This window comes from Aspergillus piperis (assembly GCF_003184755.1).
Source record: "Aspergillus piperis CBS 112811 unplaced genomic scaffold BO85scaffold_9, whole genome shotgun sequence".
Taxonomy (NCBI): Eukaryota; Fungi; Ascomycota; class Eurotiomycetes; order Eurotiales; family Aspergillaceae; genus Aspergillus; species Aspergillus piperis.
Genome location: NW_020291599.1, coordinates 1,079,152 through 1,102,001, shown reverse-complemented (window position 1 = coordinate 1,102,001; position 22,850 = coordinate 1,079,152). Strand labels below are relative to the sequence as shown.

Sequence of the window (22,850 nt, the reverse complement as noted above, 5' to 3'; positions counted from 1 at the left end):
AACAGTCGTGGACAAGGATGCGTTTATCGGATGGGGCGGCGGTATCTTTTATACAAAGGCCTGCATCTGGCCAACATGGCCTTGAAGAACATATTGGCTTACACGCTGATGAGCTATCGGATTAATCTGGTCAGTAAGGATGGTAATTAAGTCGCTGGCGCCCCCGTCCAGACTGGAGGTACTACTCAACATGACAGCCCCAGGGGGTTGCACGCTTCGGTTTGTAAGGTGCAGACAGCGAAACCGTAGGTTATAATCATTGTACCAACACATGAGTAGATAGCACGCCACACGGCAATCCCCACAATCTCTCCATCGTTGGAGCATCAGTATTGATATATATACTATGCCAAAGCAATCCCCTCCTACTAGATCCCTAGCTAAAACCAAAACATATTGTTATCGCTAAAACTCTTCCACATTTTATTCAAATTTTCATATTTTATTGGACATAAGTCTATTATGCTATCGCATGACTTGAGTGCCTTGATCCTTGTACGTAGCTTTGAAGTATGTAAGGGTAGTTATTGTGATCTTTATCCGATGTATAACCCGCTACAATATATTTATACAACTTGAGTTATCCACCTCATATGGAAGAAAAGCGCAATTGGAAATATATTTCGTCAAGATGAAGGCTCAAAGATATACGTTTTTGACGGTTTTGATCTATTTAGATCCCAAGGGACTGGGTCGTCGGTTGGAAAAGGTGGTGGTCGGAGACCACGCAGGAAGAAGAAGCGAAGGATCAGCTGACCGCTGCCTGGCTGCAGACAACAGCCTCCATGGGGTCGCGTGAAAGTGGCTTATCGGAAGACTAAGCATATAAGGGATATGTTTACCCAGCCCGATCGATCAGAACCTTACTTTTCTATCTGATACCGTAACCAGTAGGCAGCGGGCACCTAATTAGGCGTCTGAGTCCCCTGGTGGAAATCAATGCTTCCTAATATTACCTTTAAACAGGGTAATACTTGTATGTTAACCGGGCCTACATTCCTAGTTTCGCCTATTTCGTCCACCTGCAGCATGTCTTAAGGTAAATAAACTGGTTCCTGGATTATATGGTTCCTAATTGAGATTATTTCGCTGACTCATGATAATAAAGGACACACCATGGTTCTCTATGGGTTGTACTACTAGAAAAGCAACGTATATTAGCCATTTGATAGTTATAAAGACCTTGCCTTGTCTCCTTAGTTGCTAAGCATTGGAAGCCAGAAATCTATTCATGTTCGCTAGTGAACGTGTAGTCCGATGGCCCATACCAGGAAATTGAAAACTCGCAGCTTCAATTTCTAATTTCAACTTCCCCAACGTACATACTCAATATGACCTTTACCATGACGCGAATGTATCGCCACTATATCAATCGATACGAGGCCCCACAATACTAACGCATATTTCTCATAGGCCTGTTGAGGAATACCCTCTCTGCTTAATCACGAAGCAAAAAAGCTTTCATTCATCTGAGCTACAAAATGTCTCCGATCATCTAGAAGCTGTAAAGTCGGAAGCTCTGCTCGGTAAATGGGAGCTTCACTTACTCCGAACTGGACACCCTTCAGAGTCGGTAGCAGAGAGACTCCTACCTCTTACTAAGATTGTCCACTCCAACACGTCGGTGACGAAGTATTCATTGGATGGTGAAACAAAGAAGTTTCTTCCCGATTGGGGCGAGATGTTTGTGAGTTTTCGCACCAATTCCTGGTTCTATCCCTTACATGTCTGTCCCTTTTTGATTATTGCATCTTTTATGACCTCAACTGATGTGAAAGGCTGAAGCTGTTGGAAATCGCCTATCGCGGTCTTTGCTCTATGGCTATGATATATGATGATCATCCACGGATAGATTACCTTCGCTATGTTAATAAACACATCATTGCCGGTGCTCACTGGCCAAGAAAGGAAGACGAAGCCGGAGTGTTATATTTCTACCTCACCAAGTGTTAAGGGGCAAGACCTGAGCGTCGGCCTTTTTTGTCCAATTATCTTCGATATATCGTGAAACTCTAGTTTTACGTTCCTTTCGCTTCATTTTACCATAAAATGGAAACCTGAGCTTGTCAATATTGCATCGACCGAGTCATTTTCTTGCCTGTATTCTAATAGCCCCTTTCTTCCGCACGAGGTAAAACATGCCTTAAAGGCTTTGAAGTATTTGTCATTCGGTGAGGCTTGTATTGTGCCTTCTAGTCGTTTGCTCATAACATGCCTAAATTATCCGATCGCTGGATGACTGGAGAGCCCTTTGCCAGTATTGACTGGGGACATGAGTCATTTACGTAGTCAGCACATCGCAGACTTTAGTGAATTACTCATTATTCACATTTAAAAGGTAATAGATCTTGTATGATAGTTGAACCTAACCAATTGCCATGTTATATCCTGCAGATTATCTATGAGCTTCCCAATTTCGCCGGATACATAGTGCAATACATGCAAGGCCTGGTCCTCCTGGCGTCCCGTGTCACACCCATTCATACAAAAGTAGACATTTAATGATAAGATTTGCCAGTCTATGGTTTAGGTTACTGTTTCACATCCCTGGTTTTACAGCAGTCTTATCTAGTATTTTATCATAGCAGGACATCTTCTATCTATCTTAGTGTTACAGGTCTGGCGCAGACAATTAGTGGGTAATATATATATCTGCTGGGAAAGTATAATCCTACCATCCTATTATCATCTTGGCCACATTTACTTGATCCGGCAAGGTGTAGCGCAATTTATGGCAATAATATTTTAAAAGCTTGCCATGTATATAGACTAGCTAGCTAGCTATGCAGGAAGGTGACTGGATCGGTAGATCCGAGATCATGTCATGTTCCCTCACACCATTAAAGACACACCCAGCACTGTGATACCCTAAGGCAATAATAACTCCCTTGGACTTGCCCCAATTTTATGTTTAATTGCCTAAGGTGTTAAATAGGCTGAAACCACGTCACCAGCAGACCTGGCACTGACCTCAGAGGAGGACCCAGAGGCGGTGGAAGAAATATGGTATGAGCAGTTGCCACTGGTAAGATCCCATGACTGGAATATCCTTATGATCTCTATCTAGGTCTTGCGAGGTAGGTGGAGATTGGTTATGAGTCGAATCTCTACAAGATCCAGAGAGCGCGGGCGCGCCTTTGGGGACTCAGGCATCAAGGTTGTGGGGATGTAAACCTTAAACTTACGGCTTGGCTTCTTAATCGGGTCTAGTGCAGTCACGTAGTACTATAGTTTGGAATTGTCGCATCTCGCATGGCTTCACATATCGATGCGCTCTCGATGTTCCCCTAACCAGACTCTTTGGCTCGCTATACAGACAACTTTTAGTTGATTCATGTTTGCTCACAATGAGCAACCCTCATCTACGTCTCGATACGCCTCAATCCCACACCATTTTCATCCGCCCGGGCATCGAACCATATACTTCGTCTTTGCCGGGTTCTGTTCGACTTTCAAGGAAGCCTTCCATGGACATGGACATGACAGATAGTGCACGCAATATCACTATTAGTCTTGTTCGATCAGTGAAATTTGATGGCAATAGCTCACCTCGCACAAACCTCAAGGGTCGCTGGCGGAGTACTCTTCGATATCGACAGTCCACGACAAAGCAATTTATAGCACCGGGCTACGAAGAGACTGTTCTGAATTGTATTCTATGGTCCGCACTTAACAAACTCGAGTCGTGTCGGGATACAGACACGGAAGATGGTGTGGTATACTACTTTAATATTCCGGTGCCGAACTGCCTCCCTCCAACGATGAAAACCGAGCTCGGGACAGTCGATTACTACCTCAAGGCCACGATTGACCTTGAGTCTGGCCGAAAACTGAGTGTGTCCAAGACCCTTGACATCCTTTATCGCTTGATACAACCAACATCTTTCCCCAGCAATTATTCTCGACGGTTCACTGCCTCCCCTCTGATGATCCAAACTACGATATCACAGCAACGACCAAAAGACGCGACTACCAAAGCCATGTTCTCCGTGGAGCTAGCAATTCGGAATTTGCTGACACCAGGTGCCCGAGATGGTGAAATGAAATATATAGCTATCTCAGCAATCAAGTGGAGTGTCGACGAAGTAGCTATGCGCCGTAATATAGCCCATTGTGAGATGCAGGCCTTTGCTAACACTACAACGACGTCGAAACGGTCATTGATAGAAGGAAAGCTCGAACCCCGATGCCCGAAAGTCATATTGAATCGCTCGGATCAGAGCTGCCTGCGTGATGGCTGCTTACGGGTCGACTTCGAAATCAGGATTCCGGAAAGTGCAAATGCTGCAGACGAAATCTGTGAGAGTTACTGTGGCGGTGACGATCCACGGAATATCTTTCCACTGGCCGATCTTCCAGGAATTGCTATCAACCACGAATTGAAGGTCGAGCTTATAACCCGGGAGGACACCTTTAGTGGTAGAACGAATAAGAAACTGGACCGGAAACCCATCGCTAAGTTGTACGGTGCAATATTTCCGCTGCGAATACACAAGCTTGCCAATGATGTCGACGCGATGGAGACATATTGTCTCGACGAGCCTCCGGCATTTGATGTGACCCAACAGATGCTACCCCCGAAATACGAACCATAAGTCGATCCACAAATCGAAAGATTCTTCAAGAACCAGAGGGAGTTGGGGAAGTGGGAAGATAGAATACATGGATTGCTTCAGTCAGTTCAATAGAATTTTGAAGCATGCTTGAAATGCATATGCACACCACTCTGTAGCACTCACAACCTACCAGACGGTTTCCTCTATTACGCAAATTATTTGATGTCTGAGCTGCCCGTTCTGTTTTGCACTGAGTGTAACAAGCCCTTATAGTACAAGCTGAGAATCTATCTCCTTGTGAGAACTGATGATTGAATAAGCACGATCGGATCTTCACCCTTTACAGACAACCTCAATCGCAAAATACAAGGGAAATTTAGATGTCATTGCAAGAGTCATAAGCAGTTCTAATGCTGAAGTTCAATCCAGTGGGCCCCGTTGAACTCTCTAAAATCGCCCCTCAAGACCTCAATCCCTTCGCGTCTTACTTCCGCTACCAGGTCCTTGATTTTAATGGCGATGCGATCTGGCACAAACCCGAAATGAGCATATGCATCCTTCGAAGGCAAACTCTTTCCAAAGTAGTTCATGGACACGGATGCATCAGCATAGCGCTCCCATCCGTTAGACGGGTAGGCCTCAATCACGACTGTTGGCTTGCCGGCGCGAGGCTTCAATACAGAGTGCTTGTATTCTCGAGATTGTTGCTCGAAAAGCCTTGTGCAAGGGAATGAGACAATCCGTGCGCGGAGACCATATTCCTTAAGAAGCAATTCGCGAGTTTGCATCGCATATACCATTTCTGAGCCGACTCCGATGATGGTGACGTCAAAGTCGTCGCCCTCTGCCTCAGCAAAAACGTACGCGCCTCTAATTACACCTTCGCGTGAGGAGTTTTGAGGGTACTGTGTCAAACCCTGACGGGATAGTGAAATGACAGTCGGTGTTTCAGTCGCGCGAATGGCGGCGTTGTAAGCGCCTGCAACTTCTTCTGCATCGCAGGGGCGGATGTAGAGTAGGTTAGGCATAGCACGCCATAGCGCAGCAACTGCGATAGGCTGGTGCGTAGGTCCATTCTCGCCGACTCCGATGCTGTCGTGGGTGGCGATGTGGATCTGCTGGAGGCCTTGTAGTGCGGCCATGCGGATAGCGGCAGCGGCGTACAAATGGAAGACAAAGTATGTACTCGTCATGGGGATGAAGGTGCCTCTGTTAAATGCAGCAAGCCCGTTGGAGATAGCGCACATGGCATGCTCCCGGATACCATAGTGAATGTATCTACCGCTGTAGTCTCCGGTCAGACCACACACAGTTTGGAGGTCAGGCTGAAGTGCATGTAAGCAACCGAAAGTGGCATCAGGAAAGGAAGCTAGTGGCACCTACAGACTGGAAGTCGACTTTGTTCTTGTAGGCGACATTGCAGGAGGGCGTAAGATCCCCAGTCCCGATCAAGAACGAATTGATGTCCTTTCCCAGGGCATTGGTTATCACACCAGCAGACTTCCTGGAGGCAGTGGATGCAGTAGGCTGCTCTTCCTTGTTGGGAATGTACTTGTTCCAGTCTTCTGGAAGCTTTCCTGCAACACGGCGCGCAAATTCAGCGGCTAACTCGGGGTACTCTTCACGATACTTGTCAACAGCCGCATGCCAACTCGCTTCATGAGCCTCGCCACGGCCAGGGATATCACGGAAGAAGTCATAGACATCCTCTGGAATGTAAAAGTGTTCGTTAGGGTCGAGGCCAAACGATCGCTTTAGGTTAGCCACTTCGTCGACACCCAGGGCAGATCCGTGCACATCAGCCGTGCCGGCCTTGGCGGATCCAATACCAATGACGGTGCGGACGTTTAAGAATGTTGGCTTATCACTATGGCGAGCGGCATTGAGCGCGTTCACGACAGCTAGATCGCATTAGCACACCCTTCACATCAAGTCAAGGGTTTGGGAGACCTACCAGCAACATCTGTGTCCCCATTGTACACGTCTACCACATTGAAACCAGTAGCTCGCATCTTCATGTTCATATCCTCAGTGTTAGCAACATCTGCACTTCCATCGCACGTAACGTTGTTATTATCGAAGATGACACATAGATTGTTCAGCTTCCAGTGGCCAGCGAGTGAGAGCGCTTCAAGACCGACACCTTCCTGAAGGCAGGCGTCACCGACCATGCACCACGTCATGTTTTTTACCACCTCGTGGCCAGGTCGGTTGTATGTAGCGGCCAGATTTTTAGTGGCCATGGCGAGTCCAACAGCATTAGCGACACCCTGGCCGAGAGGACCCGTTGTGACCTCTACGCCTTCAATTTCGATTTCGGGATGACCGGGGCAGAGCGAGTCAAGTCTCGCGGAGTGGTATGTCTTGAGCTGATCGTGTGTCATGCTCGGAACACCAATAAGGTGCATAAACAAATATTGCCATAGGCAGGCATGGCCTACAATAAATTGTTTTAGCCACAGTTTGAGTAGAGTCAGACAGCTCGGCCGGAACAACGCCCACAGACTTACCATTTGAGAGCACAAAACGGTCGCGATTGAAGTAGTTGCAGTTCTTTGGGGAATACTTCATGACATATTTATACAAGGCGATACCAATGGCAGCCATACCCATTGGGGCTCTGTTGACCTTGGTTAGCGCCGTTCCCATGTTGCCAACTAAGATATAACTACAGGATATGGAGCTGACTCACCCAGCGTGGCCTTCTCCATACTGCTGTGCAAGATCGGCAACGAAGGCTCGGAAGACATTCATCACACGCTGGTGCTTCTCTGGGCTTTCTAGTCCGATACCGACACCGGCTGAAGCTTCATTGCGAACACCAGAGACTGCTTTCGTGGGCAGACTTTGGATGGGCTTCTCTGTAAGTTCTAGTGCGGGCGCCATAGCCGGAAAGTGAAGGCTCTCTGCGAAATCAAGAGTTTCTTCTGCAAGAAAACGTTCTATGGTTGTGAATTTGAGATTGTTAGGCCAAATACATCGAGATGGCGGTATTCTTATACCTCGTACCATTCATCCCGATATGCCATATGCCCCAGATTTGAGGCACTGACCAGGTAATGGGGCATGTTGATTCTGGATCGAGACGATGACAGGCACCTGTCATTGAGGCCACTGACTATAGGATAGTCAGATGTTATTCGCAGTATCAGTATTTCCATATGGTTCTGAGTGCTGGCCATCGTCGGAACAGTGCCTCGCTTCGAGGCCAGTGACCCTCGCCTCGATGACCCCTCGGCTGCGTTCCCGCGAGTAATGTAGTGCCCCCACAATGGTCATACTGCCTCATAAGCATAATTAGTCATCTCGACATATCTTTGACAACTTCACTACTGATGACTGTAATCTCTCGAAGAAAGGGTGTACTCCCACAGGTACAACAGAACATGAACTTGGTGTATACGTTTGTAAAAGAGGTGATATGACAAAGACCCATGAGTAGCTTATGGGGTAAACTCACTTCCTCTATTGTCTAACAATGTTATCTATGTACATTCCAAATATGAAGTTTCAGGTTAACGGGGCCCAAGGTTCCCGCCCTTCTCTGTCATCATACACCAAAGCTAGGCCATAATCATCAGTGACGCGGATAATATTATATGGAAGATGCATTTTCAACCATGTCGACTGTAGGAGCACTTTCCTTCCTTCCATGTAGAACAGCGTCAGTAAGCGCCGAAGCATCTTCGGTGATTTTGGCCATCTTCTTCTTGGACTGTGGGCCAATAGGCCATTTAGGATTGTTCTCGAACAAGACATCAATATCTTCAAGAGACGCCTTGCAGGTTTCCGGAACTGCGGTGTCAAGATTATTAACAGAGGGTTCAAACTCGGGAATTTCGATCTGTAGCGTGCGACGAAGGAAAGCTTACTGAAAAAGTATATCACTGGGATAAAAGACAAATTCGTACATGCCCACAGGATGTAAGTACCATACTGAATGCGAGAGATGAGCACTGGAGATATCATAACAACAAAGAAATTGCAGAGCCAGAAAAAGCCGGTGGAGATGGCGACGGATGTTCCACGCGTTTGCAGCGGAGTTAACTCGACGGGTAGCAAGAAGGCCAGCCCGTTGGTACCGATGGCACAGACAGTGTTGAAGATGCTAACATTCAGACATTAGCAATATAATAAAATAACATTCTCTATAGACAAAATGACTCACAAAACACAAACTACGGACACGTATCCGCATGCTTTATTGCCTGGATACGCAACTGTGGCGGCGAGAACAGCCATGCTGACACACTGCCCGACCGCCCCGAAAAGCAGTAAGGGCCGACGCCCAAGTCTGTCGATGAGGGGTATTGGAATGAAGCTCGCAATCCAAAACTCCAAGCCGACAAAGCCGGACATCAGCAAACTGAGATGCCTGGAGAACTTCAGTGTTTTCTGGAAGATAACGGGGCTGTGGTATTCCAACAAGATGTGGTAAGCGAGTGATCGTCAAGATATATCTCAAGAGGTGAGGGTTTCAGGACAACAGATCAACAGCAGGACTTACACATAATATGTGATAAGATTGACGCCAGTAAGCTGGTACATGCACATCACAAACGCAGATAAGATTAGACGCTGGAAAAATCGGGGCCTTCCCTGGGTGAAGATAGCCTGCCATTGGGAATCACTTTGGGAATCTTCTTGGAGTGCGTTCTCAATCAAAGACACGACTGTGCACTAGATCAATCCCGTGACATTAGCGACTCCGTGTATCAAAGGATATTATCACTGCATGTGGTATACTAACAACTTCAGAAGCGCGTGTAGCAGGGTCTTCTTCCAACGACAACATATCAACAACGTCGCGTGCCTCATCAACTTTTCCGTTGCGCATCAGAACCCGCGGGGATTCTGATATATCAGAGAATTGCGCATTAGCCTTCCGATACACTGTTTGAACACGAGGCTATTACAACTTACCCGGAAGAAAGAGTGCCAGAACGATTGTCACAGCCGAGAAAGCAGACTGCAGCCCCAGTGGCAGCCTCCATGCCCAACCATTGTTACTGGTAAGAGAGGAGGCTGCCAGGCCATAGTCGACCCAGTATGCTAGGGCAATCCCGAACTGCAGAGATTAGCTGATGATTTTTTGGAAGGTGCCACAAATGCACCCTGACATACCAGGTTGATGTTAAGTTGCCACATGACGGCTCGACCTCTGTTCTTAGAACGAGAGCACTCGCCATTCCAAGTTGGCAGAATAGCAGCTGCCATACCATTTCCAAACCCGGCTGGGAGCAGAATGGATCAGTATTCCGCGATGTTAGGCACTCGGGAGCAGATTGGAACATACCGACAATACGGCCTACTATCAATTGGGCCAAACTGAAAGAGGAAGCCTGAAGGATGGCACCGAAGATGATAATCAGCTCTCCCACCATGACGGTCAGCCTTCGGCCGAACTTGTCACCACTGAATATGACGGTCAAAGCGCCGGCTGCACATCCTAATTCATAGACCGCCACCTGTTCATGTTAAAAGCACGTCCCTAGTAGGTAATTTCCCTGAAGAGCCAAGCCCCATCTTCACGTACCGCGAAACCTTGGAGGGTAGAGTTGCCATTCGAGATGGAAGGGAATGTTGCTTCAAATGATGGGCCCGTGAGAAGACTACCCATGACACCTTGATCGTAGCCGAAGAGCATGTTCCTACATGGCGCAGAGGCGTGCGTTAGACTCCGTCTCGCGTGTAAGGCTGGGGGTCATACTCACCCAATGCCACATGTAGCTGTAATTAGGTACTCGATCCATGCTGATCTAGCCCCTCGGCCTCTTAGCCGCTTGGTGAGAAACGCATAGGGAGTTGTGAATGGTTTCATTCTAATTCTCGTCTCGCAACTGACTTGGCAAAAAGTTTCAATGAGGAATCAAATCTCGCTTGCAGGTAGGTTGAAGAGAAATGTATTTCGCCAAGAACTCCATGAGACTAAGCACTGGGTTTGTTATAATGAATTTCTCTTCTACTGGATCGGCGATAAACAGCTTGGAGGATTGGGGTATCTCCGGATTCCCCGCATTGTGGGGGGTCTCCCTGATTATCGCTGCTGAAATTTGAGGCTTCCTAAAGCTACGTTTGCCATCGTCTCGGGACCGGCCCAGAATTGGACAATTGGTTCGAAACCTGAAACTGTCATTGAGCCACACGGACAGCCAGAATCTTAAGCTTCCCGCTGCATTCGACGGCGTCTGACCCCAGTAAGTTGCCGTTACTGGCAAAGCGAAGGCGATGAAGTCGCCACATGCAGGTATTTAATTTTCCCAATTCTGGTGTTCCCGATGTGGTGTCATTGAGGGCTTTATCCCACCGGTCGCCAATCCCACCCGGTAGCTCTCGATGCGAGCCCCTCGCCCCTCGCAAGCCAACCGGGCCACATGAGCATCCTTTTGCCGGCTGGTCTCATCATCATAGATCCCATGTACCACTTGTGGACCCTAAACTAGCATCAGTATGCTGACTACTGTCTCCCTATGCGGCCGATAGCTCTGAAGGCAGGGGTAGCTATGGTACATCCGCCGACGGGGAAGAGACTCGAATATTTTCTCCAGATTCTGGGGTTAACGGCAGTCCCACATCGCGGCAGCGCAACACATCCGCAAACCAAACTTACCCGGATCGAAGACCATGATCTCGTGTTATCTCGTGTCTATGTGTTCTCTGCCTTTTCCATATGCAATTAACAGCATTCCAGATATTTGCTATTGCTTCTTGGTACCATTACGATGAAGGCCACTTTCTGTAAAGGGTCTCGAACAGTGGATCGGAGTCAGGCATCGCCCCAAGCTGACCATGTAGCCACCAGCAGAGTATCATACGATAGCTGCACATTCCAATCTATGATATCCACGTTCACATGATCTTGGCTCGCAGAAATAGACACTAAGTGTAATTTGCTCATCGATAGGTGGCTTCGTGACGAGAGTTAATTACCCCCTGTCCCAGCACCATGACTCCCATTTATCGCACATAAGACTATAAATATAGCTGTGCCTGCCATTCAAGCTGATTACGCATGATCTTACATGCAAGAGAATGTGTCTATACTAGGTATTACTACCACTAAGCAATTTTCCTTCCAAGACAATGTCGTTCAATATGTTCCCTTGTTCGAAACTGGATTCCTCCTAGCTAGCCAATGTCCGCTACGGTCAACTGCTATCCACCTCCACGAGTACTGCAATACACCGCCTTTACGAATGGCGTCAATGGCGCAAAAAAATGGTCCTGCAGTTGGCCTCGATGCGAAACCCTTCGACCCAATTGCTCATTGCTGTCCGGGGTGTGGGGAAACCCCAAGGGGCGCGGAGAAAGATTGTGGAGGCGGATACGGTCATGCTTAATCCGGGGCATGACAGGTGGCCTGATGGCCGCGGGTTTGTCTGACGCCGAGAAACTTGGACATACTCGAAGTAGTTAGCTAGCTTTGTATATCTCGGGCACAGTGGTGGGACATAAACCTGACAAGCCCACTACTCCAGCCCTTGACGCCTTTTCTCTTCGACTACTGTCCTCGCTGTATTTACAAGCCATCATGGACACAGTCGACATTCACGAGGGACAGCTCAAGGATGCCTCATCGCACGAGATCGAAGATGTAGATGCGATTGAGGTGATTTCCTTCACGCCGGAGGAGGAGAAAGCGCTGGTAAGGAAGATTGACATGACCCTTCTACCTACCGTCTGGGTGATGTATCTCCTATCCTACCTGGACCGGACCAAGTAAGTGCGATTATGTTTTCATCTGTGGTTGACCATGTTTCAGGGGCTAATGGTTGTCTCCGTGCAGTATCGGCAATGCCAAAATCTCCGGGATGCAGGTCGACCTCAATCTGACCTCAAACGAATACTCCATTGCTCTAGTTGTCTTCTTTGTCGGATATGTGGTGTTCGAAGTTCCTAGCAAGTATGGCTTCTTTACGCACGTGTATTCCACTGAAACTATAATAACCAAGTGTTGTTTGCGAACAGTTTGGCGTTGGGTCGGTCACGTCCATCCATCTTCCTCTCTACCATCATGATTCTCTGGGGCGCATTGACCTGTGTCATGGCTGTTGTCAAGGACTTCTCGCATCTGGTAGTCCTGAGAGTCATCATTGGGTGCATTGAGTCTGGCTTTGCTCCCGGAGTATTACTGGTCTTGTCATCATGGTACAAGCAGACCGAGCAGTCCAGGAGATTCGGCGTGTTCATCTCGGCGGCCGTTCTATCAGGTGCCTTTGGTGGACTCATTGCGGCCGGCATTGTCGATGGGCTTGAAGGTGTGCATGGGATCAGGGGCTGGCGATGGCTTTTCATCATTGAAGGTGTTATCACCGTTGGTTGTGCTCTCATATCTCTTTTTATCCTGCCTGACTTTCCTGCTACAACGCGACGACTGTCCGATCGCGAGCGGCAGATAGCTGTGGCCAGACTGACCAGGGAGAACGTCACGGCAAGCACTGAAGATACCGAGCATTTGAGTAGCTTGGGGGCGTGTAGAGTAGCCTGCAAAGACTTCCGCACCTGGGCCTTTGTGATTGGATATATGGTTCGTCTTTTCTTTTGTTCGGCTTACATCTTCCAGTTTACCTCCACGATAAACCGGATTCTCTTACTAAATTTGTCTCTTGAGTTTTAGGTCATCGTTGGGTCAAGCACTCTAACATACTTCTATCCTACCCTAGTCAAAGGGCTCTTCGGCGACGCGTCCACCGAGAAAGTCAACTTCCTGACCGTCCCGATCTACGGCGTGGCCTTCGTCGCCACAGGCATCACGTCCTACTGCGGTGACAAGTTCCCCACCTGGCGTGGGTTAATCATTGCTGGCTGGCTGGCATTTTCCCTGATCTGTTCGGTCATTGTCTGTGCCGTGTATAACTTCACTGCTCGATATGTACTCCTGGTTCTTATGGCCGCTGGGCTTTGGTCCACCAATGGCGGTACACTGGCGTATGCCTCCTCTGCCTTTGCTGGAATGCATCCGCAGGCTAGGGGTGTTGCTTTGGCGATGGTAAATGCGCTGGGCAATTTAGCACAAATTTACGGATCGGTATGTGTTTAACCCCAACGTTGATGTTCCCTAGTGCCAGAGCTGATTGAGATGTAACAGTATCTTTTTCCTGACAAGGACAGCCCGAAATACATCATGGGGTTCTCTGTGATCTCTGCTATGCTTGCAGTGGGCGTGGTTGTCTTTCTGGTCTTGCATATCTGGTTCCGTCGCCGTCTACGGTCGGGGAACATCCAGTGATGGTGGCGTAAATGCGGGCAGTTGGTGAACGGCATAATCACAATCCATGGTTGTTGTGAAGTTATCACACCACTAGTTAAGGCGAACTCTTCTCACACAGTGTTCAATTATAGGTAGAGGTCGATCCACCGACTCATTGAAAGACAACCGTCTCTAACTGTAGTAGCTTTCCGTAGACTGGCTCATAATATGACAGTAAGCATGTCTCATCATGCTAAACACATTTTATATGTGTTGCGGAACTGTGATGTGGAGTATGATGTGAAACATAGGGTCACAACTCCTTTGGATAATAAGGCATAGAAAAAATAAAACCGTCAATTGAGAGGACAATCGTGAGCATGATGTTGTCATCAATGCATATACATCGGTCTCTAGCAACAGGCCTAGGTGGAAACTGGAGAGAGCGTCGATAGTGTGGCCAAGGACAAAAACTGCAACAAGCGAGATACCGTGTGGAGATACCGAGATGCGCCCCGACCACCGCTGATCCGGGGAGGCCTCGAAGCGAGGCACTGAAAGACCCACCGGTCCATAGAATATTGCATGCAGATCGCAAATTGACTTGGACTCGCTTCGGCAACCAAAGACCATCGCAATTGTGTCCCATTGGCCACATTCTTCCCCAGAGAACTGAGGAAATGGCTAACCCGTGGCAGCACGAGCATGTCCCCAGGGAGCCATGCGACGCCTGTCTATCGAGCAGTGCTATCTTATGGACCACCAAGTAAAGTTGGAGAAACTTGAAATAGGCAAGTCGCCCCCTGCGAGAGGTAGCCAACCTTCCAATAATCTTAACATCACCTAAACACATCTTCCACTATGCCTCCAAGTATGCTTGACACCCCAGCGACCAGCGCCAACGGCAATGCAACCGCATCCAACACGGCACCAGCTTTTCTCGACACCACCCCAGGCCCAGACTATGACTGGAAAGTGTCCTTGAAGGGAAAAGTAATTGGAATTACCGGAGGCAACAGGGGTATTGGGCTGGCTCTCGCACAAGTGTGTCTCGCCAACGACGCAGAGGCTATACATAGCTTAGACATCTTTGAGCCCGGCGAGGAATTCGCTGCCCTTCAAAAAGCTCATCCCAAGCGACTTCACTACGTCCACTGTGATGTGACATCCGAGGAGAGCGTCAACACTGCCATCGACGCTGTCATCGCCGCACAAGGTGCCATCCACGGTTTCATTGCCAATGCCGGCATGACGAAACACCAGCCTGCCTTCGACTTCAGTCGCGCCCAGATCGATCAATTGTTCAACTTGAACGTCTACGGCGCTTACTTCTGCGCTACTACTGTCGCTCGTCGTTTCATCGACCTCGGAATTAAGGGGTCTATTGTCTTCACGGCTTCGATGACTTCCTATCGCCCCAACCGTGCAGCTCCTTCCGCTCCCTATGGAGCCACCAAGGGTGCCGTGCGGAACATGACACACACACTGGCCATGGAGTGGGCCAAGCATGGGATTCGCGTCAACTCGGTATCGCCAGGGTTCATCAAGACGGCCATGACTTACTTTGTGGATCAAGCCCCGGACTGGGATCTCAAGATGCAGTATTATGGCGGTATGCCCAGGTTGGCGGATCCCAAGGAGCTGGGCGGAGCTTATGTATATTTGCTTTCTGACGGTGCGTCATATACGACGGGCATTGATATTCCCGTGGCGGGCATTGTGGGGGCGTGGTAGAACTTAGACTCATAGAGATAAACTCAAAAACATACTTTATGCATTGTGCGATCGTTGTACCTTGGAATGTTTTGATTGAAATGACCAAGAAATTCATTGTAGTCTTTGAATTTCTTTCATAAGATACATGTGCTGGTATTGGCACTGTGAAATACATCATATTATATACAAACATCTTCCATCCCTGGTCGGGACTTCACTCCTGCCACACCCTCTGCAGTCGCGCAACAAGACCTTTGGCGGGAAACTTACTTATCCGTAACATGTTGTCCAAAATGCGTAGCAGCTCCTCTCGCATCTCCGGCGACCGAACAAACTGGCCAACTTGTACGATGTTAGTCTTGAAACAGAACAGGATGGGTGTGACTTACCTCCAAATAACGCCTGGACATTGATGAATGCCATCGCGCAGTCATGCTCCTGGCACGAATTGGCAATCCCACAGACCATTTTGACACTTTCCGTCAGCTGCTTATCACGAAGCAGGTAGGCATTAAGTCCGCCCAGTGTGGGCTGGTTCAGCAGGACTGTCGCCTTGGCGAAATGATACATCTGCATGGCACCTGCATGATTTCGCGGATGGATCCATATCGGAGGAAAGACGACGCTTGAACCACCACCCCCAGCAACTGCCACGGGCTGGTACGATGCGGGCAGGATATGATACCACTCGTCGAGCGCACTCCGGAGTCGGTCACCCTGCTCAATTCGTTCTCTCGGATCCTGGTGTGGCGGGATTGCAGCCGAAGCGGCATATTTCACACACTTCCCGCAAAGGTAGACAATTCGTGTAGCTAGCTCGTCCGAGCTGAGTTCCTCGAGAGGTTTGCGTGCACGCCAGAAGGTGATGGTGGGCCGGCCCGCCTGAAAGGCTGCCCAAATGTCTTGTCGCAACCAAGCCCACCATACGGCCTGTCGCAGACCATCGGCCGACTCGCCATCATTATCCTGAGACCGCTGGATCCAGAAGGAGCCGCGCAGATGCTGCTCCCAGACACTGCTATTCGCAGCGCTGTCCGCATCAAACATTTCATATGTGCTAATCATGGTGGCTGTCGCCAAGATCTCGTGGGAGTCGGCATAAGATGGATACAGTAGTGTTTGTGAGAGATAGTGAAGGGTTTCGTAGTAGTACTGGGTCGCCATGTGGGTTGGAGCAGAGTCTGATTCGGTCGACAGAACGGTTCCGGGCAATGAAGCTGGGCTACCTGCTACATGGCCATCTGCTGCATCTCCATCCCCTCTATGCTGAAGACACAGAGACATGTGCTTGGCGCCCACTGCAAGGATAGACTTCAAGAGCCCCGTGTTTCGTAGTGCCAGATGGGGCACAACATTACTGAAATGGTGAGCGGGATCAAACAAGTCTAGAATGGGCCCAACCACCTCGATATAGTACTGAAAGAAGGTGAGGTCGGTTGGCGATAGTTCTAGCCTACTTGTGGTGTTCCACGGCTGGGATAACTGCTGATAATCTGGTAAGGGTGATCCAGTGTGGCCGTCTCCATGGGTCAGAGGGTGTCCTTGCTGCTCATTGTACCTCGCCTCCTGCTGAAGTCGAGCCCCGGGATGTTCAGGGGTGGGTGACTGCCTACGAGAGAGTGCAATCTCAGGAAATCGCCATCTGGGGTCGCCGCTTGACGTATCATTCAATCGTTGGATGTGGTTGATGGCATCCCGCGCTAGCAAGTCGTACCACTCGAAGGGGGAGATATTCAGCAGGGAGATTTGACTTAGCGAAACTGGAGACGTTGGGAACGCAGGGTCAAGGCTAGGCAATCTTTGCTCATTGTGTTCATGCAAGGGGTCGAAGTGCGGCGACTCGATTGAGCCGTCTGGATGCAGTGGTACAGCGGCCTCAGGGATGGCCGGGGCGGTCGGATGAGACGTCAATGCTGCCGCAACATTCGAGTGATGTTCTTGGGGCCTCGGCGAGTTCTTCTCGACAGCATATGGATTGCTTGCCCTGTTGTCCTCAGCACGGATCTCCTGGCGACCCGTCCCTTTGGGACTCGAATGCGCCCTTGTGGGCTCCCGGTCGGCCGCGGGGGGAGCTGCAGCTGTAGCTGCATGTCTCTGATCAGAGTGCTGTGTCGCGTCCGAGGCATACCGGCAGATGCGAGCAGACTTGGAGCACCGCAAGCAGGTCGGCTTACCGTCATCGCACTTGACGCGTCTCTCTCTGCAGGTAAGGCTGTCTGGTGTGTAAGCGAGCTTGATGTTCGCTTAGGTGCCATTGTGAAGATGGCAGAGCAGTTAACCAACCAAGAGAGGGTCCACCTACCATCCTGTCTTTGTTCTCAATCCACGTGAGCGTGAGGGTCTGATGCGTCGACGCGACTTCCCCGTGGCGCTGCCCCTCGTCGTTGAGCGTTGCGATGATGAGTTGCCACCGACATTCATGGGGGATGCATTCTTCCCACTATGGAGTAGCACTTTTGGAGTTGAGGGAGTGGCTTTCGTCTCGAGGGCCTCCCGTCCGTTAAATACCCGCTCGTTACCCGTTACCGTTCTTACCCCGCGTTTGGTTTGCCCCACTTCGATGTACGTATTGCAAAAAATAAGTATTTAGTTGAGGGAGAAAAGCGAGATTCAGAATAGCGATAAGATACTCTTCAACAACATAAATTGTCGTATAAACACAAGGTTGACGGCTAGCCAAGTTATATAGCAACTCTGTTTTTCATCAATGGCCCTTAGCGTGAGGAGCAGCTTTCGGGCTGAAAAATATATAGAGTATGGACATTGAGTTTACCCTGGGGAGTGCCGACAAGGCATTCTATGGAGCAGAAGTAGGCCACCGTCTGTATAGACATGCAAGTATAGTAGGGGACCTCACATCCAGTTCCTTTACAGCTCTATGCCTGAGCAGCGTAGCCCAAGATCTACCATTTGATGGAAATATTCCGAACCCGCTAAAGTGCGAATAGTGGGCCTTGGAACCGCCGTGAAAGGCGTATATGAGCGCATAAAAAGCCGTCTTTTTGGCCGATGCATAAGGCATAGTGTATTATCTCCTTTATAATATTCACACAAGTTTCCAAATTCATTCTCGTGTTTGTCTGCTGGACCCCGCAAGAGGGCTATAGTGGTCATTTCGTATAAATCTTGCCGTCCCACTGAGTACACCTGGAAAATGCTAGTGGATGACGTTTTGTTGCCCAATAAACGTGGATTCCCTACGTAGGTGCTTGTTGAAGGGTTCGGAAGCTCGGCTCAGTTTCGCCCAGTTTACTATGTACGATCTCAGGAAGATCATGCCACCGTCTCGTGAGGTCTTGTAGAATGCAGACTTTGAGTTCCTTCTTTATGTGCGTTAAATTCAATGTGAGATATAAAAGGGTATTAAGCAGAAGGTGCTGCGGATCTACGGTGGATATATCGAGTTGGCGGATGATCATGCATAGGGAGAACGAGAGAAATGGCCTCACCGAAGTTTCTCCATTGCAGGTGCATGTCGTTGGTTTGGTTATAACTACCGTGTAGCTTCTAGCCAACATTTGTCGTGGTAATGATAAAACTGAATTTTATACAAGGTCACTTATGGCATCAATTGGGCTAATGCTGCGTGGCGGCAACCATCGCAGGGCAACAAAAATTTCGGGGCGAGCGGCGATGTGCCAATAATCCCCTTACAGAAACCAGCCAGATGACGGGGTTTCAGCCACTACTGCTGATTTGAATTCACAAGAAGGGTTTTGGAAAAGGGGCAAATCATCTTTTACTGTGACCGGCATACCCGCATTTATCACCGTAACCCTGGATGTCACTAATATTAATTTCGGAAAGTCACAGTCGCTAGTAAAAGTAAGCATGTTGCTACCTTCGCCGTCAGCCCTGCGAATAGCGTTTGGTCATTGAGCCAGGGATGCGCCAACCAACCAATCAAATTCTACGTGCTCGGCGGGGGGCAAAGGGACATTCATAGTACATATTGCACGCAACGATACACCTTCACCCACGTAGTAGAACTCACCACAAACTACTAGCGTTGTACGTAGTGGTGTTTGATTTTCGTCTTTGTCAAATGTGTATTGACAATTGATTAGTATTCTAGTTCATATTTGCCCTCCTAGGATTAAAATAACTTGCCGTGACATGATGTATGTAGCCCGTCGTCACATAATTGTCCCCACATGAGGTGAAAGCTCGGCCTGAATCCACCTGAACATTCGCTCCTGGAGATCATCGTCGCGGATCAATTTGGATCCATTTTCGGTCTTGCCAATAGGGCCGTAGTACTGCCCGTGCTCCGCTTCTGGGCTAACGGCCGCAGAGACTTAAGAGAGCGCCCTTCTTTCCACCGGTGTTGCAGCAAAGTGAACCGCAGCGTGGAGGAAGGGTCTAGGGAAGATGCCAGTGGACGAATGATGGAGATTGGTTGCTACCATCCCGGGATGAACCGAGATAATCTTCACCTTTGTTTCCCTCTCAGCCAACGCTCTAGCATAATGGAGATTGGCGAGCTTGGACGTGGTGTAGCGCTGAGTAGTGCGGCGGTTAGCAGCGTTCGTGCGATGTTCATCGAAGTTGTACAAATCACTGGGCGCCTTGGCATGTGCAGCCGAGGAGAGCATAACCATGCGAGTTTGGCTATTGACCTCTGCCATCTTGCGCAGAGTGGGCAGCAGAAGTTGGGTGAACAAAGCAGGACCCAGCACATTTATGCCGAGTTGGGTTTCGTATCCGTCCGTGGTGACATCTTCTGGAGTCATCATTATACCAGCGTTGTTTATGAGGATGTCAAGGCGCGTCTCTTGACGAAGGAAGTCTGCGGCAGCTTTGACGCTCTCAAACGAAGCCAGATCCAATTGGAGGAATCGGATCTCGGTGTGTCCTGGATTTTCCTGATTAAGCTGGGTCATTGCTTCAATGTTCGGCTTTGGTTCTAGATCGAGAAGCGAGATAGATGCGACCTGGGTTGTTCTTGTCGAGCTGGCGGATGGTTTCGTACCCTAGACCCGCATTGCCTCCAGTGACAATAATGACCTGGCCGTGAAGGTCAGGAATGTCCCGGCTGCTGAACGTAGGCATCTTGTTATCAAGGCAGGTTTCACTCTCAGTTTTGTAAATACAAAGGCCAGGCTGATGCAAAATAGAGGCCTGCAAGATAGACCTGGGGAAACAAGAGGGAGTAGCCTAATAACAAGACTGGGATCGAAATCGCTGATTGAATGAGAAAATTGAGCCCTTATGTATTTTCAAAGTGCTCTGCCCAAGGTTGACGAAGATCTTCAACCGACACGTTCTGGTGAGTCTGTTCCCGTTGCCATCCAGAAGAGTTAGTCTGATGCTTCTTGGCTTCAATCATTGGTTGAGAAACCGTCACCAGGCTGTACAGTATGGTACTTTTGGTAGTCATACTAGACCCACTTTCATGATGAAACAATGATCTGTAGTGCGGTAATTGGCTATAAGTCCGTCATCCGTGGTCCACCCGCCGCGCATACCACTGCGATTGGAGGACAAGTTGATCTCAACAATAGCGTTTTAGCGCAAAGGAAATATGTTATGAACGGTATGAACACAGGCATTTTACTAGATTCTTGTTCAGGATTCTCAGGGGTGGCTTCAACAATTTCCCTCAATCGTAGAGGTCTTGGCGCTGGTAGGCAGGTATATAAAGCACATAAAGTACCTCTAGCTATACCCACTTGGGCTTTTAGGTATCCTACCAGATTCAAGGGAGTTCAGTATTCCAATCGCGACGGTAAGAGAAGTAGGAGACATGTCCCATATTCAGATTGAACCACTTCTAACCTTCAATCATGCCTTCATGTCCCGCCTCGGTCAATGCTCTCTGAGGTCTGTAGCTTTCCCTAAGATCTGGATGCTTTCATTACCCTCTGGCCTCAGTAAAGGCCAGCTAGGTGGGACTGCTGCCATAGTTGCGCTCACCAATAGTTTCATCGTGTCGTCGAGCTCTTTATGGAATATGCCTCTGAGAACCTACTGTGAGACAAACGGTGGGATACTACACCAGTAAGCGCTTCACCAATAGGGATTTGGCCATCCAACAGCCCATCAAGATATGCATTTGAAATAGTTGAAGGATTTGAGACATCCACTGCATTATAAGCTCAGCAAGAGTTGTTTCTTTACTGGCATTTGTTGCGAATGATGGCAGTGCTTCTGGAGACTAACCGGCAACCCAGCGTTGAGTCCTGCGAGAGTTATTTGGACATAATCAAATCGCAGGAGTGAAGTAGATTTAGTAATATATATAGTAGGTATGTTGGCTCTGCTAGATCTACACGCAGCAATACAGGCCTGCAACCTTGGACGCGAAAAAGAAAAGCCTCGCGGAATCCTGCACTAAATTTGACGGGGCCGAACAGATCACGCCTGCGAAATGTGACTGAGGAGCAACTACGGACTAACTCTTACACATGTTTTCGCCTTGGCAGTACGACTAATGTAGGTTTTATCACATACAATTCTATTTTTGGTTCATCTAGAAATGTAACCCTGATCGGGTTTCTCAGCAAGCAGCTACAAGGGCGCCCGCCTGGGACGACAGGACAGTGTGGGGTTGTCCAAGCCCAGCCACCTGAGCAGGGCCCATCAACAACCTTGTCAGTGGGCGCTTCCAGCCGTCCCAGCAAATGTAACTGATCGCACAAATATGCCCGGCGTAATCAAAAATCGTGCTCATACTACATGCCATTTTGGTGCGGGATTGGCTTTCCATATTCCACATCGCTTCCATGGTTCGCGTTATTGTACGGCCAGAGGAAACTGTCTAACCGCTCATGTTCATGACCGGACGCAATTCAGTGAATGTGAACTCCAGCAACCCATGTTTCTGTTTGACCTTTCATTGAAAAACCATGAAACCGTCATGTGTAAACAGGATTCTCCTACGCTGCCGCAATAGCACCAGCTGTGCGGGGAGCAGACCCCGCCCGTGATGCAGATTCAGCTGGCGCTGGCAACACTAGTGATGCGGTGTCGGGTTCCTTTTTACTCTCCGCAGCCCTAGCAGTATCTGGGTAAAAAAGGAAGGTTGGCTGAAGGATCAACTAGCTGTTACTCTGAAGATCGCATTGGCTGAACCTCAGCTCCCGCAGCTATACTGATAAAAACTCTTATTTTGTCAAGGGATTCTCAGCAGCTTCAACCACAGTCCAAGTCGAAGTTAGGAATCTTTGTTGCATTGCCTGTGTTACTTGCCTGTGTTACAATAGTTAATATACCCTATCGCCATCCCGTCTCAAAGGCCATGCTTGACGGTCTTCAATTAGTTCACCCTGGTTGCATTAGCCTTGGTTGATCCGCCAGCATCATGCATTCTCCGTCACCTGTGGCTCGTCAAGTACTCTCTACAAGCTCTTGTGATAGAACCAAGTCTAACGCTTGACATCCCTGTT

General features: G+C 48.8%; 8 protein-coding genes across 8 annotated transcripts; 4 read left to right on the top strand and 4 right to left on the bottom strand.

Annotated features, from left to right (window-relative positions):
• Positions 1 to 939: 939 nt before the first annotated feature.
• On the top strand, positions 940 to 1,953 carry BO85DRAFT_459716 (uncharacterized protein; the record flags this gene model as incomplete). The annotated part of the gene is made up of 3 exons (XM_025661670.1): positions 940 to 976; positions 1,383 to 1,687; positions 1,786 to 1,953. The coding sequence occupies 3 exons, from the start codon at positions 940 to 942 to the stop codon at positions 1,951 to 1,953; spliced, it is 510 nt and encodes a 169-aa protein (XP_025515652.1).
• Positions 1,954 to 3,347: 1,394 nt separating this feature from the next.
• BO85DRAFT_438810 (uncharacterized protein) lies at positions 3,348 to 4,595 on the top strand (the record flags this gene model as incomplete). The annotated part of the gene is made up of 1 exon (XM_025658689.1): positions 3,348 to 4,595. The coding sequence occupies one exon, from the start codon at positions 3,348 to 3,350 to the stop codon at positions 4,593 to 4,595; it is 1,248 nt and encodes a 415-aa protein (XP_025515651.1).
• A 368-nt stretch (positions 4,596 to 4,963) lies between these two features.
• BO85DRAFT_372389 (transketolase family protein) lies at positions 4,964 to 7,442 on the bottom strand (the record flags this gene model as incomplete). Its single annotated transcript, XM_025656037.1, has 5 exons — positions 4,964 to 5,881; positions 5,940 to 6,457; positions 6,511 to 6,993; positions 7,067 to 7,176; positions 7,249 to 7,442. The coding sequence occupies 5 exons, from the start codon at positions 7,440 to 7,442 to the stop codon at positions 4,964 to 4,966; spliced, it is 2,223 nt and encodes a 740-aa protein (XP_025515650.1).
• A 709-nt stretch (positions 7,443 to 8,151) lies between these two features.
• Positions 8,152 to 10,203, bottom strand: BO85DRAFT_372578 (sugar transporter; the record flags this gene model as incomplete). Its single annotated transcript, XM_025656043.1, has 9 exons — positions 8,152 to 8,423; positions 8,468 to 8,664; positions 8,725 to 8,931; positions 9,064 to 9,236; positions 9,307 to 9,410; positions 9,480 to 9,624; positions 9,681 to 9,790; positions 9,853 to 10,024; positions 10,093 to 10,203. The coding sequence occupies 9 exons, from the start codon at positions 10,201 to 10,203 to the stop codon at positions 8,152 to 8,154; spliced, it is 1,491 nt and encodes a 496-aa protein (XP_025515649.1).
• A 1,884-nt stretch (positions 10,204 to 12,087) lies between these two features.
• BO85DRAFT_459712 (vitamin H transporter) lies at positions 12,088 to 13,785 on the top strand (the record flags this gene model as incomplete). Its single annotated transcript, XM_025661669.1, has 5 exons — positions 12,088 to 12,275; positions 12,343 to 12,459; positions 12,525 to 13,083; positions 13,174 to 13,584; positions 13,645 to 13,785. The coding sequence occupies 5 exons, from the start codon at positions 12,088 to 12,090 to the stop codon at positions 13,783 to 13,785; spliced, it is 1,416 nt and encodes a 471-aa protein (XP_025515648.1).
• A 651-nt stretch (positions 13,786 to 14,436) lies between these two features.
• Positions 14,437 to 15,480, top strand: BO85DRAFT_514557 (short-chain dehydrogenase; the record flags this gene model as incomplete). Its single annotated transcript, XM_025664766.1, has 1 exon — positions 14,437 to 15,480. The coding sequence occupies exon 1, from the start codon at positions 14,608 to 14,610 to the stop codon at positions 15,478 to 15,480; it is 873 nt and encodes a 290-aa protein (XP_025515647.1). The 5' UTR covers positions 14,437 to 14,607.
• Positions 15,481 to 15,553: 73 nt separating this feature from the next.
• On the bottom strand, positions 15,554 to 17,717 carry BO85DRAFT_469058 (uncharacterized protein; the record flags this gene model as incomplete). Its single annotated transcript, XM_025662310.1, has 3 exons — positions 15,554 to 15,804; positions 15,852 to 17,534; positions 17,591 to 17,717. The coding sequence occupies 3 exons, from the start codon at positions 17,715 to 17,717 to the stop codon at positions 15,677 to 15,679; spliced, it is 1,938 nt and encodes a 645-aa protein (XP_025515646.1). The 3' UTR covers positions 15,554 to 15,676.
• A 1,881-nt stretch (positions 17,718 to 19,598) lies between these two features.
• BO85DRAFT_459709 (short chain dehydrogenase) lies at positions 19,599 to 20,514 on the bottom strand (the record flags this gene model as incomplete). The annotated part of the gene is made up of 3 exons (XM_025661668.1): positions 19,599 to 19,730; positions 19,785 to 20,347; positions 20,397 to 20,514. The coding sequence occupies 3 exons, from the start codon at positions 20,512 to 20,514 to the stop codon at positions 19,599 to 19,601; spliced, it is 813 nt and encodes a 270-aa protein (XP_025515645.1).
• Between the last annotated feature and the right edge of the window lie 2,336 nt (positions 20,515 to 22,850).